Source organism: Myodes glareolus, chromosome 12 (genome assembly GCF_982192425.1).
Source record: "Myodes glareolus chromosome 12, mMyoGla1.1, whole genome shotgun sequence".
NCBI lineage: Eukaryota > Metazoa > Chordata > Mammalia > Rodentia > Cricetidae > Myodes > Myodes glareolus.
In genome coordinates this window covers 19,112,653-19,133,242 of record NC_142037.1, presented here as the reverse complement: position 1 = coordinate 19,133,242, position 20,590 = coordinate 19,112,653, and the positions used below count along the sequence as shown (strand labels likewise).

General features: G+C 40.8%; 1 protein-coding gene across 3 annotated transcripts in view; it reads right to left on the bottom strand.

Annotated features, from left to right (window-relative positions):
- Window positions 1-11,853: 11,853 nt before the first annotated feature.
- Window positions 11,854-20,590, bottom strand: part of LOC148120170 (uncharacterized) — a 49,798-nt gene continuing 41,061 nt past the window's right edge. For 2 of the 3 annotated variants that reach the window (XM_087912064.1, XM_087912063.1), the window contains exon 14: window positions 12,639-13,209. In XM_087912064.1, coding sequence (XP_087768190.1) covers window positions 12,766-13,209 — 444 coding nt within the window. In that variant the 3' untranslated portion in view covers window positions 12,639-12,765. Of the gene's footprint in view, window positions 12,013-12,605; window positions 13,210-20,590 lie in introns of those variants that run through there. The other variant, XM_087912065.1, reaches the window with a different exon arrangement.

The window sequence follows — 20,590 nt, the reverse complement described above, 5'->3', positions numbered from 1 at the left end:
AATCTTCAATCAAATGCTTTCCTTTTTAAGAGTAGCCATGGTCATGGTATCTGTTCACAGCAACAGAACACTAAGATGGACAAGACACACTATTGCTAGTATTGAACAAAATTATCTCTTGTCATTTCCCAAACTACACAGCTGTACAGAATTCTTTCCTTCCATACCACCTGGAATCTCCCTGAGAAGAAGGCCAATAGGTGATGAAACAGTATATCGTCCTCTGGTCAAATGACATCTTTTGTGATTTTACAGTCAGTTGTGAGTTTAGAGCCGGAGTAAGTGTCACAGTGCGAATGTGGAGGTTGGAGAACAACTTTTAGCAGTTGGTTCTCTTCTTCGATTTATGTGGCATTCTGGTGGCTGAACTCGGGTCATCGTGCTTGGTGGCAAGTGTCTTTACTGACTGAGCTATCATCTGTCCAGAAACATCATTTAAAAACACTTCCTAAAGTCATGTAAAATACATCAAAATTATCATTTTAACCACCAGAAATCAGCACGACACAATATTGGACAGTGTACTAAGTCCCTTTTACTGTTTCATGCATTCCTAAGAACACGTAATGCTACTCCCCCTTACAAGGAAAAAAACAAGCTCAGAATTTAAGTAGGATGCTCAAGGCTTCAAAACCAGATGAAGAGAAGATAAGGATCTAAAATCAAATTTACATAAATAGAAAAACTGAATTTCTTCTAAATTATGTTCTCATCCAATTTCACAAGAGAGGAATAGGAAGAGCTATGAATGAATTTGTTTCACAGTTTAATCGTCTCAAGAAGGAAGAGTATGAGGGACTCATTTTCTAAACTGCAATCTTTTCTTGGAAGTACACACTGTACTGCCCAAACCCCAATCATCTTCTAGAACAAATCAACAAATTAATCAACAAATAAAGAGTTTTGAAATTTAGGGAAAGTGATATAAACCTATGTAGCCCTAAAGAAACTGAGGCAAGGAAGCCCTGAGTTCAAAGCTGGCCTACACTACAAGACAAACACTGAAACAAAGAGAAAGAGAGGAGCTTGGCCTTTAATTCCAGCACTCAGAAGACAGGTAGATCTCCGTGAGTGCAAGACCAGCCTGGGTTACATAGTGAGATCCTATCTCAAAACAGAGAGAAGTCTTAGCAAATTTTCCTAATCTAAATTTCACCACAGATGTGCAAGCTAATTATCATTTTGTTCAAGGCCCAAAAATTACTAAGTCTCTCCTGTGTACACTATCAATAGCTGGTAAAAATCACTTCACCCAAATCAAACGAATGCTCGATACCAACAGTATATAGAGACTTTTCTAGTAAAGACAGCACATAGCAAAATACAGCCCATCAGAGTCCTTAAGACTAGGAAAGACCGTTTATACTACATACTGTCTGCATTTAGGGAAGCAGGTTAAATTCTAAGAAACCCTAACACAAAGCTATGTGTTGTCACGTGTCATCACAGTCCAAGGAAGGAAAGCAACTGGAGTCCTGGTCACCTGATTATGAAGGCAATTGTGTTTGTATTATGTGACTCCTTAATAACTTCCAACTTCTGCCAACCTCCTTTCCTCACCACACCCGCCCAGGAAAGGAAAACTAAGCACAAAGATCGTGAGTCCTGGATTCCTGCGACTTAAGAATATTTTCCCTTGGTTTCATTGGGTGAACAAAGCTGAATTTCAAGTCAATAAAAGCCAAACAAACCAGAAAACCAAAGCCACTCTTCTCTACGTTATTTACATAGAAAATAAAACAAAATATCATTTGCAGTATTTTTTCACAGAAAACTTTAACTTTATAAGATGCCAAGGAGATGCAACTGAAATTAACATGAAATGATGTGGCCATAATGCTTCAATATGAATGACAGGATACTTAAACTAGTTCCACTTGGGAATTAAAACAGAATCATAACCATAGCATAAGTCCAGCCAAGGAAATGCAGTGGAATGAATCCACCCCAAACTTAAGAAGGCACATGCTCAATGCAGTTACAAAATCCCCAAAAAATAAAGGTGAACAAATGACACCAAGTTATTTCACAGTTATCTGAACTCATGGGAACGTCTTTACAGACAATGACCTTTAAAAAACTGGAGCACTTCTCCAGACCCGGGCAATCCAAAGGTTTAAAAAAATGAATAAATGACTTTGGGAAATAAGAGGGGATGATAAGGGGGTGACGGTAGTAACCAAAAAAGACACATCACTGTGGCAATGAAATCCCAAAGTAGCTTCACTGTGGAGTGGAAAAGCAAAGACCGAATAATAAAATGTTGCTCAATCCAATTTTCCTTGAATTCCTGAATTCACAGTAGAGTCTAGAAACTTAATGTGATCCAGTTTTTCACAGGCAAGATGGGGTGGGAATGAGGGTAGACAGTTTCTCAACTAGAAGAAAACAAGGTTTTCTACATCAATTATTTCATGCATCCTGAGAGTCCTATTTACCAAGAGCAGCAACGTTCTGGGTCTGAAAGTGTTAGCCTCTGCATTAGGGCCATGAGAGGAGGATCTGAATGCAGTTTTCTGAGCATTGGTCACACCCCCTTCCCCAGAGAAAGCATGGGAAAATGCCCTAAGACTGCCAGGGCATGCAGTGCTTACCTGACTGATCCACTGTACCAGGGAGCTCTTTCCTGCGATGTCCCCGCCAAGAACCTGTCCTTCAGAGGAAAGTCCCAGCAGGAGCCACTGAAGTTGGTAGCAGGAGAACGCGGATCCATGGAGTCTGGGATCGGTGGATGCGCCACCCACCCCTGGCCACGGATGCTTTCGCCTGACCCCGGTCCTGCATCTCGCGCATGGCTGAGGGCAACCGAAGCAGAGAGTCCATTGCGCACGACCACTCCTCAGATGCCCTGACTTCCCTCAACTAATTTGAACCCTCACCGGTTGGTTCCCTGGGCTCACCCGTGGTCAAGTCCAAGCAGCTCCAGGTCTTGGCGGTGATGGATGATAGGCGGCAGGTCCTCGGTGGTAGCTGAGGAGAGGTCGAGGCTCCCCGGTGTGCAGAAGCCCAGAAGCTTAACAGGGGCCTCCTTGACTCCCCCTGCATACAACCCCGCCCACCCACGCATGCGCTGTCTGTGGACCTTGAGTAGGCAGCTGAGTCCCCCAGTGAATGCTTCTTCTGGGGGCGGGGCTTCTGAGGAGCTGTTAACAGTTGATCCCTCCTGGAGAAAGAGAGTCAGTTTAACAATTGGAACCCTTTTGGTAAACCTTGTCTCAGTGGGTGCCCAACTCCCAACTCCTGTCCATATACTGGCAGCAGAAATTGAACACAGTAAAATTGTGTGTGTGTGTGTGTGTGTGTGTGTGTGTGTGTGTGTGTGTGTATACCCATATTCCGTACCTCGCCTCGAGCTTGGGGCAAGGGTCTAGGGGTTAAACAGACACACACACACACACACACAGAGAGAGAGAGAGAGAGAAAGAGAGAGAGAGAGAGAGAGAGAGAGAGAGAGAGAGAGAGAGAGAGAGAGATCTGGGTCATTTGCCCAAAAGTAAACGCCAATTTTATTTAGTTTCCACCAGGTTAAACACTCTTTTCCCCAGAAGAGCAAAACTCCCTCCCAGCCACAGCACGAACAGCTTGGCGCCTGTGAGGAATTCCTCCGCAGGCAGGGGGTGCTAGCAGGAGCACAGTGACAGACAGTTAGGATAGGTTTAGGCGCTGTGGGAAATTACCACATCAAAGATAAAACGAGGCTCACCGGGCTGACAGAAGGTAGCACAGAAGCTAGCAGGAAGCTTGGCTGGTTAGCTTAAACAGTCCTGGCATTTTGCGTTCTGTGCCTCAGGGAGCAGGGGAAAAACCTGGGATCCAACACCCATATAGAAAGCTTAAAAGCTAACATCTACATATGAAAGAAAACATAAAATGTCTTTTAGAATCTATTTTACCTCAGCTGAGATGATGTTTTCTAGCTCTATCCATTTACCTGAGAATTTCATGATTTTTAATAGCTGAATAATGTTCCATTGTCTAAATGTATCACAATTTCATCATCCAGTCATCAGTTGGTGGACATCTAGGTTGCTTCCAGTTTCCAGTTATTATGAATAGAACAGCAATGAACATGAATCAACAAGTATTTCTGTATTTGGGGTATATATATTTAAGAATGGTTTACCTAAGTCTTGAGGTAGATTAATTTCTAGGTTCCTGGGAAACAAAGACACTGATTTTCATAGTGGCTAGAGAAGACTGTACTCCCATCAGCAATGAATAAGTGTTACCTTTTCCCTACATCATTGAAAGCACGTGCCACTAGGATTGGTATAAGATGAAATCTCGAAGTACTTTGAATTTACATTTCCCTGGTGAGTAAGGATGTTGAACATGTCTTTAAAGATTTCTCGGCCATTTTTTGTTTCACTTCTTTTCAGAGAACTAAGTTCTGTGCTTACTTCTCTATCCCACTTTTGAATTGGATTAATTGGTTTTTTGATTTCCAGCTTTATATTTGCATGTTTTAGATATTAACAATCTACGAGATGTCTAATTGGTGAAGAGATTTTCTCATTCTGCCAGGTGCTGCTTTGCCCATGTGATTGTGTTTTTCATCATATAGAAGTTTCTCAGTTTTGTGGGGTCTCATTTATAAATAATTGGTCTTGATGCCTCTGCTATCAGTGTCCTGTTCAGAAAGTCTTCCTCTGTGTCAATGAGTTCAAGGCTATTTCCCTAATTTCTCTTCTATTAGATTCAGGATATCAGATCTTGTATTGAGGTCCTTGATCCATTTGTAGTTTTCTGCCAAGAGGTAGATAGGCATTAAGTTTCATTCTTCTGCAAGTACCCATCCATTTGTTAAAGTTGCTATCTTTTCTTGAGTGTATACTACATATTAAACACAATCTCCATAAAAATTCTAATACAATTCTTCAAAGAAGTTGAAATAAAAATCTCCAACTTTGTACGAAAATACAAAACATTCAGAATATATACAACAATATTGATTTATTGTTTTTATTAAGAACTGCTATTGGTAGAATAACCATTTTAGCATTAATCCCACTGATCCATGAGCATGAGAGATTGTGCCATCTTCTGATTTCCTCTTTAATTTCTCCCCTAAATACCAGTTTTTATTATACAAGTGTTTCAGTTTCTTGGTTACAGTTCTTCCAAATTCATCTCTCTTTATTTTAGTAAATTTGGATAAGGAACTGATGAAAACAGAGGCAGAGACCCACATCGGAACACTGGACTGAACTGCCGAAGTCCAGATGAAGAGTGGGAGGATTGAGAATTTGAGCAAAGAGGTCAAGATAATGATGAGTATGCCCACTGAAACAGTCAGAGCTCACAGGAGCTCACCAACTCCAGCCAGACTGGGAAGGAACAAGCATAGAACCAAATGAGTCCCTCTGAATGTGGTTGACATTTGCATGGCTGGGGCAGACTAAGGGGCCACTGGCAGTGGCACCAGGATTTATCCCTACTGCATGCACAGCCTTTGGGGAATCTGTTCTTTGTGGATGATATCTTGTTCAGCCTCTGTATAGGAGGGAGGGCCTTGCACCTTCCCCAAAGCAATGTGCCTTACCCTCTCTGACGGTTGTATGAGGGTGGGGTGGGAGAGTTTCTGGAGGGCATGAGAGGACAGGAGGGAGAGAGAACTTGGATTGGTATGTATAATGAAAAAAAGCTTTCTTTTTTAAAAAAATAATTATGTAATAAAGAAAATATCCATTCATATATGTGTGTGTGTGTGTGTGTGTGTATACTTCCAACATTAGAAGTCTCTATAGTCTTTCATAGTTCCATCTATTTCTGGGTAAGTATTGAGCTTCTTTCTTCTGAAATTCAGGAAATCTATTTCCCTGTAAGTCCCTGTCTCACTATTATTATTAGTGTGAGTAAGCTAATACTAATCTATTATCCCATCCAATTTTCCCTTCTTTTGTCTCAATGAGATCCCTGAGCCTATAAAATTTTCCCAACCCCAACCCTATAGCAATTATAATCAACCACTAAATGATATCCCTAACCCTGAGAACAAACTTCCTTGGGAGAGGGGACAGCATTCTAAAATTACTTCCAGTTCTCATGGGGGTGATGATCTTTCTATGGGATCCAGTGAAAGTAAAATGATGGTTAAGTTCAAAGATTACCGTCTTGTTTAATTGCAAATAGTCTCTGAGTATTTGTAGGGTTTTTGTGAGCTTCCTATTTGAAGGTCACATTGTAAAAAAGTTCAACATTTCAGGTAACCAGGGTGGAACCATTTTGAGCAACTGGTACCCCAAAACAGGTCATACAGTAATGCTAGCAGTGTCATGGCGTCATATTTACCGGGTGGAGTTATTTTTTTATTTATTTTATTTTTTTATTTATTAAAAATTTCTACCTCCTCCCCGCCTCCCTTTTACCTCCCCCTTCCCACCTCCCACTCCCTCTTTGGTCCTAAGAGCAGTCAGGGTTCCCTGCCCCATGGGAAGTTCAAGGTCCTCCCCCCTCCATCCAGGTCTATAAAGGTGAGCATCCAAACAAACCAGGCTCCCACAAAGTCAGTCCATGCAGTAGAATAAAAATACAGTGCCATTGTCCTTGGCTTCTCAGTCAGCCTTCATTGCCAGCCACGATCAGAGTGTCCATTTTGATCACATGCTCCAACACTCCCAGGCCAGTTGGCCTTGGTGAACTCCCATTAGATCAGTCCCACTGTCTCAGTGGGTGGACGCACCCCTCGTGATCCTGACTTCCTTCATGTTCTCCCTCTTTCTGCTCCTCATTTGGACCTTGGGAGCTAAGTCCAGTGCTCCAATGTGGGTCTCTGTCTCTATCTCCATCCATCACTAGATGAAGGTTCTATGGTGATATGCAAAATGTTCATCAGTGTGGCTATGGGACAAGGCCAGTTCAGGCACCCTCTCCTCTGCTGCCAAAGGAACAATCTGGGGACCTCTCCTTGGACCTGGAACCCCCTCTAGAGAGAAGTCCCTAGCAAACACTAAAATGTCTCTCTTAATTATTTACTTCCCTGCTCCCATATACACCCTTCCTCCATCCCACCCATCCCATTCCCCCAAGCTTTCCCCAGTCCTCCTCTTCTCCCCTCTCTCTACCCATCTCCCCTTACATCCACCCCCCACCCCAGCCCCCCATGCACCCAAGTTTTGCCTGGAAATCTTGTCTACTTCCAATATCCAGGAGGATAACTATATGATTTTCTTTAAGTTCACCTTCTTATTTAGCTTCTCTAGAATCACGAATCACAGGCTCGAAGTCCTTAAATTATGGCTAGAATCCACTTATGAGTGAGTACATACCATATTCCTATTTTTGGGTCTGAGATACTTCACTCAGTAAAGCATTTTCTATTTCCATTCATTTGCATGCAAAATTCAAGATGTCATTGTTTTTCACCGCTAAGTAAAACTCTAATGTGTATATGTTCCACACCTTCTTTAACCATTCTTCTATTGAGGGGCACCTAGGGTTGTTTCCAGGTTCTGGCTATTACAAATAGTGCTGCTATGAACAAAGTTGAGCAAATACTTTTGTAGTATATTAGGGCATCTCTCGGGTATATTCCCAAGAGTGGAATTGCTGGGTCCTGAGGGAGGTTGACTCCCAGTTTCCTGAGAAACCAACATACTGATTTCCACAGTGGCTGCACAAGTTTTCATTCCCACCAACAATGGATGAGTGCTCCCCTCTCTCCACATCCTCTCCAACATAGGCTATCATTGGTGTTTTTGAGTTTAGCTATTCTAACAGGTGTAAGATGGTATCTCAAAGTTGTTTTGATTTGCATTTCCCTGATCACTAAGGAGGTTGAGCATGATCTTAAGTGTCTTTTGGCCATTCGAAGTTCTTCTGTTGAGAATTCTCTGTTCAGTTCAGTACCCCATTTTTTAATTGGGTTAATTAGAGTTTTAGTGTCTAGTTTCTTGAGTTCTTTGTATATTTTGGAGATCAGACCTTTGTCTGATGAGGAGTTGGTGAAGATCTACTCCCAATCAGTAGGCTGCCTTTTTGTCTTACTGACAGTGTCCTTTGCTTTACTGAAGCTTCTCAGTTTCAGGAGGTCCCACTTATTTAGTCTGCTCTTATTGTCTGTGATAATAGGGTTCTACCTAGGAAGAGGTCTCCTGTGCCCATGTCTTGTAGACTACTTCCCACTTTCTCTTCTTTCAGGTTCACTGTGGTCAGATTAATATTGATGTCTTTAATCCATTTGGACTTGAGTTTTGTGCATGGTGATAGATATGGATCTATTTTCATTCTTCTACATGTTGACATCTTGTTAATTTGCATGTTCTCTCTCTGCCATTTGATTAGTTTGGATAGGGGTTTATCAATCTTGTTGATTTTCTCCAGGAACCAGCTTTTTGTTTCATTGATTCTTTGGATTGTTTTCTGTATTTCAATTTTGTTGAATTCAGCCTTTGGTTTATTTCCAGTCTTCTACTCCTCCTGGGCGAGTCTGTTTCTTTTTTTTCTAGAGCTTTCAGGTGTGCTGTTAAGTCTCTAATGTGTGCTTTCTCCGTATTCTTTATGTGGGCATTTAGTGCTATGAACTTTCCTCTTAGCACTGCTTTCATACTGTCCCATAGGTTTGTGTATGTTGTGTCTTTATTTTCGTTGAATTCAAGGAAGACTTTAATTTCTCTCTTTATTTCTTCCTTGACTCAGGGATGGTTCAGTAGTTGACTGTTCAGTTTCCATGAGTTTGTAGGCTTTCTGGGGTTAGAATTATTGTTGAATTCTAACTTTATTCCATGGTGATCTGATAGTATACAGGTGATTACTACAATTTCTTTATATCTATAAATGTTTACTTGGTTACCAATTATGTGATCAATTTTTGTGAAGGTTCCATGTGATGCTGAGAAGAATGTATGTTCTTTTCTGTTTGGGTGGAATGTTCTATAGATGTCTGTTAGGTCCATTTGGTTCGTTACATCTGTTAGTTCTCTTATTTCTCTGTTAAGTTTCTGTCTAGTTTACCTGTCCATTGGTGAGAGAGGAGTGTTGAAGTCACCCACTATTAGAGTGTGGGGTTTAATGTATGTTTTGAGTTCTAGTAATGTTTCTTTTACATATGTGGGTGCTTTTATATTAGGTGCATAGATATTCAGGATTGAGATTTCCTCCTGATGAATTGTTCTTGATATGAGTATGAAGAGTCCATCTCTGTCTCTTCTGGTTGATTTTAGTTTGAAATCAATTTTGTTAGATATTAGTATAGCCACACCTGCTTGTTTCTTTGGTTCATTTGATTGGAAAACCTTTTCCCAACCCTTTACTCTGAGGTAGTGTCTGTCTTTGTGTTTGAGGTGTGTTTCTTGTAGGCAGCAGAATGTTGGATCCTGATTATGAATCCATTCTCTTAACCTGTGCCTTTTTATAGGGGAGGTAAGTCCATTGATATTAAGCAATATTAATGACCAGTGGTTGTTGACTCCGGTTATTTTTTCTGGTGCTATTGTTTGTGTGTTTCCCTTCTTTGAGTTGTGCTGGTGGGGGGTCATCAGATGCTTGTGTTATTATGAGTGTTGTTGGCTCCCTTGGTTTGTGATTTTCCTTCAGTATTTTCTGTAGTGTTGGGTTTGTGGCTACGTATTGTTTAAATCTGTTTTTGTCCTGGAATATCTTGTTTTCTCCATCGATGGTGAATGCAAGCTTTGCTGGATATAGTAGTCTGGGCTTGCATCCTTGGTCTCTTTGTTTCTGCAGCACATCTATCCAAGACATTCTGGCGTTCATGGTTTCCATTGAGAAGTCAGGTGTAACTCTGATAGATTTCCCTTTATATGTTATTTGACGGTTTTCCCTTGCAACTCTTAATATTTGTTCTTTATTCTGTATGTTTTGTGTTTTGATTATGATATGGCGAGGGGATTTTTTTTTGATCCAGTCTATTTGGTGTTCTATATGCTTCTTGTACCTTCATAGGAATATCGTTCTTTAGATTGGGAAAGTTTTCTTCAATAATTTTGGTGAATATATTTTCTGGGCCTTTGAGCTGTAACTCTTCTCCTTCTTCCACACCTATTATTCTTAGGTTTGGCATTTTCATTGTGTCCCAGATTTCCTGGGTGTCTTGTGTTAAGAATTTGTTGGGGTGTCAGCTCAGCGACATTCCTGACCAGCAAGGGGCATTGACTTCTAGCAGACAGCCATCGGAGGGGTGAGTTTGCTTCTGGCCTGCAGCACGGAGAGGAAGAGTTCAAACTTTCCCCGACCCCCTAGACTCCCAGGTCAGCCTGCAGTGCTGGCTCCACCCTGCTAAGCTTTCCTGCCTGCCATCCCAGCTTCCATCCAGGTTCATCTTCCTGTATTTCTCCCTTCCTCCTGGGGCCATAAAATTTCCCCATCTCAGCTGCCTTGCTCTCTGGGCCTGGGCTGTAGGCACATGCCTGCAGGAGGCAGTTCCTGTGTTTTATTTTTTTTTAGATGAAAAATTGCATTTTTTTCCTTTTTATTTTTTATTTTTATTTGTTTATAAAAATTTACACTACCTTACTTCCTCCCCTCCTCCCCATATTCTCCCATTCCCCCCACTCCCTCTCCTCCCCCCCCTCCTCGGCCCTCTCCAGTCCAAAGAGCAGTCAGGGTTTCCTGCCCTGTGAGAAGTTCAAGTTCCTCCCCCCTCCCTCCATGCCTAGGAAGGTGAGCATCCAAAAAGACTAGGATCCCAAACAGCCAGTACATGCAGATGAAACAAGACCCAGTGCCATTGTCAATGGCTTCTCGGTCAGCCCCCATGTCAGCCACATTCAGAGAATCCTGTTTGATCACATATACATTCGAGCAACTGTGATGCCTAATGAGAGAGGTTTCTTTAGAAAGTGGGCTCTGCTGAATGCACAGACTCACACCTGGCCTAAGTTTAGAGAATGCACAACTGTGCAGTTCTCAAACCTCAGCAGGACATCTGAACCATAACATGCTACAAGGCTCAGGGACTGCTTTGGAAGAGAGAGGAAGAGGTTGTAGATGGTTTCTGTGAAACAGTGTCCAGGACACAATGATAATCATACACAGGAAGGGGGTCATAAGGCCCCACCCTCAGTGAGGGATTCTGCTCACTTAATGTGTGCCGGGGCATGGGATGTCATAAAAATTAAAGAAGGAGGTAATGTAGGTAAGAAGTCACACTTTAACTCTCTGGGTTTTAAGGCCAATAGAGCAGTTTGGGTGGTGTTTTTAACTCATGTGAGAGCAGTTTGAGTATGGAAACCTCAACAAGGCTGGCTTGTGCCTTGGCAAAATCCACTAAAATTGTCCAGTTTCCAAAACTGACATTGCTAGCCCAGATACCCAGAAATGGCCTCAACCTGGACTTTTGGAGGATTTCTGGAGGGTAAATCCAACATTCCTTAAAAACTTGTGAAGCTACCTCCTCTTCTCAAAGGGGTCATTTCTCTTCTCACTGGCAGTAGGAAAAATTGACTACCTGTGGTGTCTATTACTATAATAACGTACAGACTAGCCTCCCGGCTCCTCCAGGAGCACAAGTACCCACTGTACATTTCAGAGTCCATGCTCGTGTTCTACATCTTCTACCCTGCTCCCCTACTCTAAACTCCCTCTAGTTCAGAAGCACCCCTATCCCAGCTTCTCATTCTCTTCCTAAACCTATCTTTCTTTCTCCTCCTGTCTCTATGTTCCTCTGCCTCTGTGTCTCCTCCTCTGTCTCTCTCCCTCTAGCTCTCTGCTCTGCTTCTGCTTCTTTCATAGGCAGGTGCAGTTGACTATGTTCAGCCAACATCTATTTCTTCTCTGGGTGATTTGATATGCCTCTTTCTGTTCTAACTCTGATAGCTAAAATTGAAGCTTTCTCTTTAAACATGTCACCAAGAGGTCATGCCATCAGCTTGCAGAACACAAAGAAACAGCTTAAAATATTTTCATAATAGATTTTAATAAAATGCTATTACAAAGTGATATATATATAATTCAATTTTCAAAAAAACTAAACATTAAAATTTATAAATTTTATAAAGTATTTCTGACAGACTATCAGTAGATACCAGTAGCTCCTCATAGGTGCTTCAGTGGAAACTAAAAAGAAAAACAAGAATGATCAGTAGTATCAAGAACATCATGGGTGGCACCGTCAGGATAAGCAGTAAGAGAGGCATCACCAGTAGAATCCTATGTAGTGTCATGTCACAATGAATATCATTGTATTGAGAATGGTGAGAAGGTGGAGTCTTATTTCATTGGTTTTATTCTAGAGGTTGTTTCTTTTGGGGTGTTTGTTTACAAAACGCTGTTCACGTAAGTCACACTCTATGGACACAAAAAATAGAAACTAATATATAACAGTTACATTTCCCTTCTTAGCCATTTAGAAAATACAAGTTTCACATTAAGAGTGAAAATCATTTCCTCATTCCAGCATGGGAGACAACTGTGGGCTTATCAACTTTACTTGATTAGTTTGGTTGGACTAAACTGATTTTGTTAATTTTATGTGATGTGTTTTCAATATGATTGGAAAAGATGATCATTTATTCTAGTTTTAGGAAATATCTAAACAGTCCTATACAAAGTATGAAATTTATTTATCATACATATTACAACCGAAGAGAATTGGATTTCTAGCACAGAAACATTTATCTATTTTAAGTCATTGTTATGGTCTAACTTACCTTGTGAAGTTCCTTGTAACTGCAACTGTGCAGGAATGCAAAATTAGGTTCAATAACCACGTTATCACCCAAGCCACAAATTTCACCAAAAATAATAATGATGAGATGCGGAGCAGTGTTGTGGTTGTTCCCCTAATTGAAAAATCCTTGGGATCAGTATTTATTGGATAAAAGGGGAAGTCAGTGGGATTTGGCACCACAACCTGCATATTGGAGTTCTGAGGAGGGTCCAACGTGTCACCTGGGATACAAACAAGAGCAGATTCCTGATCAGTAGTGAAGCTAAGACACTGTTCTCTTCTAAGTAGGTATCAAGAACAGGGTCAGAATGTTGCACAGGGTCCATGGTGTCACCACTGTGGCTACCAGGAGCAAGCGCAGGGTCAGCATGTGTTCTCCCCCTTGCATGCCCAGTGTAAGTAACTAAGGAACGTGTGTGATCCACAGTGGTGCTGTGAACAGTAATTTCCTCAGATGCCTGAAGATTGTCACCTCTGTCAGTAGCATGAGATGTTGATGTTGAGTGAGCGTTGGCAGGAGGCTGGGGCACGACGTTATGCTCATAAACTGGAAGAAGGATACCTTCTTCCTTCTTTTTGTCAACCTTTAAGGAAATGTGGAGATGTTAGATTTCATTGAAAATTTCACTTATTTCTATTCATTTTAGAACTTATCTGTTAATGTCAGGGTCTTGATTTATAGCCCCCAAATGTTTGTTTGCTCAGGCTAATTTTATCATTATAACCGCTGATATCCTGAAACTTTTGCTTCCATTCTGTTTTAGTCAAAGGCCCAGAGTTTGAGAATCTTGAAAGGGGACCTGCTCACCTTTATGCCTTCTTTTCTACTGTTCTTTGCTATCTCTCTGTAATGGGAAGATGAATAAAAAGACACAATGTGTACTCTCCTGTCTTTAGGACAAGGATTTTACATTCCATCCAGATTAAGATAATGTGACAATCCAGGGCTTTGGAAACAAAAAGAACCTCTCTCTTCTGCACCATACTAATGCTCTCCCCATGGCCTTTCACAATTACCCATTAGGTTCCCGGGATAATAGAATAGTGAGGGCGACTTCTGAAATGCAGGAATAAAGTGTGCCACTACCCACAGCAGATGGGAACAATGAAGCTGAAGTAAGGGTTCTGGGAGATGCCATCCAAATTCTTACTCCTTAGCTAGGACTGTTTTTTATATATGGCTGATGAACGTAATGGCCTGTTCCAGCATCTCTATGGTAGCTTGAAGAAGAACAGACTCATAGGCTCATATATTTGAATGTTGGTTTCCAGGTAGTGGAACTATTTGGGGGGAAGGTTAGGAGGTGTGGCCTTGTTGGAGTAGTTGTGTGGTCTTGGGTTTCAGAAGACTGGTGCTATTTCTAGTGAGCTCTCGGTTTCTTGTATAGAGCTAAATGTAACTCAGCTGCTGCGACAGCACCATGCCTGCCGGAAAGGTATCATGGTGGTGAAGAAACTGTATGTATCTCATTGGAACCATCTGCCACACTCTGAATAAACCCTTCATTCTAGATGTTGCTTTGGGCATGGTGTTTTATTACAGCAATAGAAAATAATATAACCATCATCCAATGACATGGACAGAGCCTGAAGGATCCATACCCTGAAGGCTGAAGTGGTATTTAGCAGTGGATTATGTCAAAAGAGTTGAGACAGTTCCATAATGTTTGCTTATATAGGATACATGGAACACCACCTGATTTAATCAGATACATTTAGGAAGTGCCAGTTTTGAAAATGCATTTGATGCTGTTTGTCAGAAGGGGAGCCTCACCGACTTTTATTTGAATTACAAATAATGATGCTACCTTGTAATCGTTCATGACATCTCAGGGAGACTCCTTACTTAGCAGTCTATGTTTACCTTTCTGTACCAGGTTTGAGGAGACTTTGTGCTTCTTATGTGAAAAACTCAAACATTCCAAGGCTTACCCAACATCATCAAACAATGTAACATGGAGATGGTTAAACAAAATAGCTTAAGAAGCATCATTTGTCAACGGAAAACAGATGAGGAAGTACACATCCTACATGTATGTCCAAACTGCTCAGTGCACCATGTAAAAATGTTCAGTTCATTGGTTTCCTTGAGAATGATGAACTTGAACACATCAAAGCTTGAGATATCTGTGAGCCTTAGACACATTTTCACATGCCGTATGTTTCTCTCATTGCTCCATCATTAACTAAGTATGATTAAGCCAGTAATAAAAAGGGAATGAAAGGGCCACATGGTACAAGTATAGTTTTCCAGGATACATGCCACATGGAAAACAGAAACTCTGAAGATGACTGAGAAGACCCTGAAAATATTTTCCTTATATGCTAGTTACACAACAGGAGCACCAATGAATATATCGACACTGTTTATTATCTGAATAATAAATTTTGTATCATTCTAAAAATTATTATTGGGGTGTGTGTGTGCTTATGTGCTTGATTTAATATGCCAGTTTGTGCTCTGCTAGAGTGTGTGTGTGTGTGTGTGTGTGTGTGTGTGTGTGTGTGTGTGTGTGTGTGAAGGGCAGAAGATAACCTTCAGGAGGTGGTTCTCTGTTTTCACTGGGTGAGACAGAATCTCTCAATGTTTCTGAGCCTCTGTGCATTCCAGTCTGGCTGGTTTGTAGGTTTCAAAGCTGTTCTACTCTCTCAGTCTCCAATCTGGATTTAGGGATGTTGGGATTACATATGTGAGACACTTGTTTGTTGTGTTCTCTGGGATGGAACTCAGATCAATAGGATTTCAATGTAAGGGCTCTGAACTGCTGGCATGTGTGTGTGTGTGCCTCTCTCTGTGTCTGTGTTCTAGCTTTGTAATGCAAAGTAGTGTGTGTGTGTGTGTGTGTGTGAGAGAGAGAGAGAGAGAGAGAGAGAGAGAGAGAGAGGAGAAAGAAACAGAAATAAAGGTAGAGATTGGTTTTTATCAGTTCAGAATGAAAATGGAGAAAAACTCATTGTGATTTGAGCTTTTTCTTTCTCCTAAGCTAAGCATCATCTTTGTGCCTTTGGAGCCTGTGTCATTTATCAGAGTGTCTGACTGTAGCTCTTCATGAAGACTTCTACTTAGCATTCTGTTAGCATGAGGAACCGACATTATCTAGATCAGGTGGAGATTTTATACTCATTACACTGCAATCACCACGTAATGGGTTCTGGAAAACTCATGTGTTAATATGGTTTTATGCAAATCTAACATCATAAAAGTGATGTCTGCTTTTATTTCAGTCACATCTTTGAAGGATAGAAACAACTGCCCTTTTGCTTTATTTGCCTCAAGAATATGCTAAGATCTCATTTCTGTTAGTGATATTGTGGTTTGTATTCTAGTCCTTGGCATATCCAAGATGTTGCTCCCTTAAAACCAAGGGCAACACTCCGTGGTCGCCACACTCGTCACATTACCATTTACTTTCTGTATCAGCCTAAAATTTCTACATTAGTCTAAAATTTCCATTTGTATTAATCATGTCAATTTATATGCTAATGATTTTTTCACTGAAATCTTGGAAGAAGCCTGGCAACTGAATGTCTGTTTATTAAAATCACTTGAGATCTGTCTCCCTGCTAAGACCTCCCTTGACCAATTACTCACTTTGATCATACACAATAGCTAATAGTGATTTAGAAACCAAATTGCATTAGGCTTAAAAGAAAGAACATTTGAGTTTGGTTCTGACAAAATTAAAATTAGTTACTAAAGGATTCATTAAGTGTAATAATTATGTCAAGTCTGCCCCTGTCTCTCCTAATTGTGAACTTAGATGTTTCAAGGTAATTAGCTAGTTGTCAGCCATTTGTAATGGAAACTGGCAATTGGTGTAAGTAGGGTCTACAAACAGAGCTAGCTCTTCTGCTTGCTTTATACCTTCTGAAGGGTTTAAAACACAAAAGAAAATTGCCCATTTCCTATACATTTTCCACTTTTCTCGAATACAGGTTTTTGAAGTAATACCTGATAATTCTCTGGATTTCCTCAGTGTCTGATGTTATGTTCCCCTTTTCATTTCTGATTTGTTAATTTAGATTTTGTCTCTCTTCTTTTGATTGGTTTTAACAAGGGTTTGTCTATCTTGCTGATTTTCTCAAAAAAAAAAAAGCATTTCTTTGTTCCAGTGACACTTTGTTTCGTTTACTTTGTTTCTATTTTATTGATTTTAGTCCTCAAATTGATTATTTCCTGGGGTCCACTTCTCCTGGGTGAGCTTCCTTTTTTTGTTCTAGAGCTTTCAGGTGTGCCGTTAAGATGCTAATGTGAGATTTCTCCAGGTTCTATATGTAGGCATTTAGTGCTATGAATTTTTCTTAGTACTGCTTACAAAGTATCCCAAAGAATAGGGTATATCATGCATTCATTTTCATTAAATTCTAGGAAGGTTTCCTTTATTTTCTTTCCTTGACCCAGAGGTAATTCTTTGAGAATTGTTCAGTTTCCATGAGTATGTGGGATTTTTGCAATTAGTATTGTTGAATTCTAACTTTAACCCATAAGTTATTCAAGAAGACACGGACTTATTTACACTTTTTTTATCTGTTGAGATTTTCTTCATCAAGTATGAGGTCGATTATAGAAAAAAAAAAAACAGGAACAGCTGACCCAAGGTTGTGGGAGCTCACTGGCTCTTGACTGACAACTAGGGAACTGGCATAGGAGCAAACAAGGCCCTCTGAATGTTGGTGACAGTCCTATGGTTTGGTCAGTTTTGTGGGTTCACTGGCAATGGGACCAGGATTTGGACCAGGATTTATTCACCTGTAGTGTGTGAACTGGCTTTTTGGAACCCATGCCCTATGGAAGGATACATTGATCAACCTAGATACAGGGAGGATGGCCTTGGTCCTGCCTCAAGGGATATGACAGACTTTGTTGACTCCCTGTGAGAGACACCTCATCCTCTATGAGGAATGAATGGGGAGTGAGGTGGTGGGGAGTGGGGTGGTGGGGAGTTGGGGGGAGCAGGAGGAAGGGAGGGAGAGGGAATTGGGATTGGTACATAAAATAAAAAAGATTGTCTTAAAAATAAAAGAAAAAAGTAAAATGAATAAAAAACAAATAAGGCTATTACTTTTATAATTACTGTGACAAGATATCTGACAGAGATTATTTAAGGAAGGAAGGAAGGCTCATGGCTACAGGGAACTACTGTTTGCCTTCCCTGCTCTAACTGACTGACTTTACCTGCAGCAGTTGAAGTAGGGAAGCAAACAGGGAGGCTTTGTCTGTGGCAATGGTCTATTGCTTCTCACATGCTGGTAGACAGGGAAGCAGGCAACTCAGAACTGGTTCCAGAAGTAGTGATAACCATTAAGACCCACCACAGGAAACCTTCTGCTAACCAGACCATATCCCAAAGGTTAAACAATCTCCTAAATAGTAACAAAGTATTCAAACACATGATATCCCTTCTCTCTCTGTCACTCTCTTTCTCTTCTTGTTGTTCTTGTTGTAGCTGTGGTGGTGGTGGTGGTTTGTGTTTGTGTGTGTGTGTGTGTGTGTGTGTGTGTGTGTGAACTGTAAAAAATTTCAGTCAAAGTGTAAATCAGAGAGCCAGTGTGATGGCTAAATGGGTGAAGGCACTTGCCAGCATGACTGACAACTTGAATTTGATACCTGAGCCTGAAATGAAAAAACTGACTCCTATATATATTATCCTATGACCTCCACACTTCTGCTTGGTGCACATGTTCCTTGCCTCCCCCATCCTTGAAATAAATAGAGACCAGGGTGACCTTGAACTAACAGAGAACAGTCAGACTCTGCTTCATGAGTGCAGGTATTAAAGGTGTGCACCAACATGCCCAGCCTCCTATTGCTGTTTGTCCTGCCTCTGTGTTCTCCGGATTTCAATGTGTAAAACTGGCAGACTGATGAGGCCTAGGGTTAGGAAGTTAGAAAACATCCTGAGACTGACACTCATTTCCACTTATGATATACTCTTAATTATTTGTGTATAAACATATTCATTCTGGAACAAGGGGCATTGACTTCTAGCAGACAGCCATCGGAGGGGTGAGTTTGCTTCTGGCCCGCGGCAGGCAGGAGCCCGGCTAGGAAGAGTTCAAACTTTCCCCGAAACCCCTAGACTCCAAGGTCAGCCTGCAGTGCTGGCTCCACCCTGCTAAGCTTTCCTGCCTGCCATCCCAGCTTCCATCCAGGTACACCTTCCTATATTTCTCCCTTACCCCTGGGGCCGTAAAATTTCCCCAGCTCAGCTGCCTTGCACACTGGGCCTGCTCTGTAGGCGCATCCCGGAAGGAGGCAGTTCCTGTGTTTTAAAAGCCTGCCTGAGGAAAGGTAGGCCTTCTGTCAGTGAAGTCCCTGCCCAACAACGGAACCTGACCCAGTACCAGAAGATCCAATAGAGAGCATTTGAGGGAAGAGATGGGCAGACGCCAAGGCAAGAACTCCTCCAACAATCTGAAAAACAACATGAAAACACCAGATCCCAACGGCCCTACAATAGAAAGACTTGATCACCTTAATTCAGAAGAATTGGAAAAAAAATGCCATTATGAAAGCAATAGAGTCCCTTAAACAGGATATGAATAATACCCTTAAAGAATTGGAGGAGAAGTATAACAAAAAGTTTGAAGAAATGAGTAAAGCTGTGAATGATACCCTGGGAAACCAAGAAAAAACAATCAAACAAGTAAAGGAAACAGTCCAAGAATTGAAAACTGAAATGGAGGCAATGAAGAAAACACAAAACGAGAACCGGCTGGATATGGAAAACCTAGGTAAACGAACGGAGACTACAGAATCAAGCATAACCAATAGAATACAAGAGATAGAAGAACGAATCTCTGATTCTGAAGATACCATAGAGAAAATAAACGCTCTGATCAAAGAAAACGGCAAATCCAACAAATTCTCTTCACAAAACATTCAAGAAATCTGGGACACAATAAAAAAACCAAATCTAAGAATAATAGGGATTGAAGAAGGAGAAGAATTCCAGATTAAAGGCCCAGAAAATATATTCAACAAAATTATAGAAGAAAACTTTACCACCCTAAAGAATGATATTCCTATGAAGGTTCAAGAAGCATACAGAACACCAAAAAGACTGAGTCAAAAAAAAACATCCCCTCGCCATATAATAATCAAAACCCAAAAAAATTCAGATTAAAGAAAGAATATTAAGAGCTGCTAAGGAAAAAGGTCAAGTAACTTATAAAGATAAACCTATCAGACTTACACCAGACTTCTCTATGGAAACCATGAAAGCCAGAAGATCCTGGATAGAGGTACTGCAGAAACTAAGAGACCATGGATGCAAGCCCAGACTACTATACCCAGCCAAGCTATCATTCACTATCAACAGAGAAAACAAAATATTCCAGGATAAAAATAAATTTAAACAATTCGTAGCCACAAATCCAGCCTTACAGAAAGTCATAGAAGGAAAATCGCAACCCAAGGAATCCAACATTGCCAACACTGCCTACAATAACCCAGATATCTAGCGACCATTCATAACCACAACTCAAAGAAGAGAAACACACAAACTCTACTACACACACTCAAAAAAATAATAACCGGGATCAACAACCACTGGTCATTAATATCACTTAATATTAATGGACTCAACTCACCTATAAAAAGGCACAGACTAAGAGAATATCGGATACGAAAACAGGATCCAACATTCTGCTGTTTACAAGAAACACACATCAACCACAAAGATAGACATCTACTCAAAGTAAAGGGCTGGGAAAAGGTTTTCCAAGCAAACGGACCTAAGAAACAAGCGGGTGTGGCCATTCTAATATCTAACAAAATTAACTTCAAACTAAAATCAATCACAAGAGATGGAGATGGACATTTCATACTCATAACAGGAACAATTCATCAGGAGGAAGTCTCAATCCTGAATATCTATGCCCCTAATATAAAAGCACCCACTTATGTAAAAGAAAAACTTTTAGAACTCAAGGCAGTCATCAAACGACACACACTAATAGTAG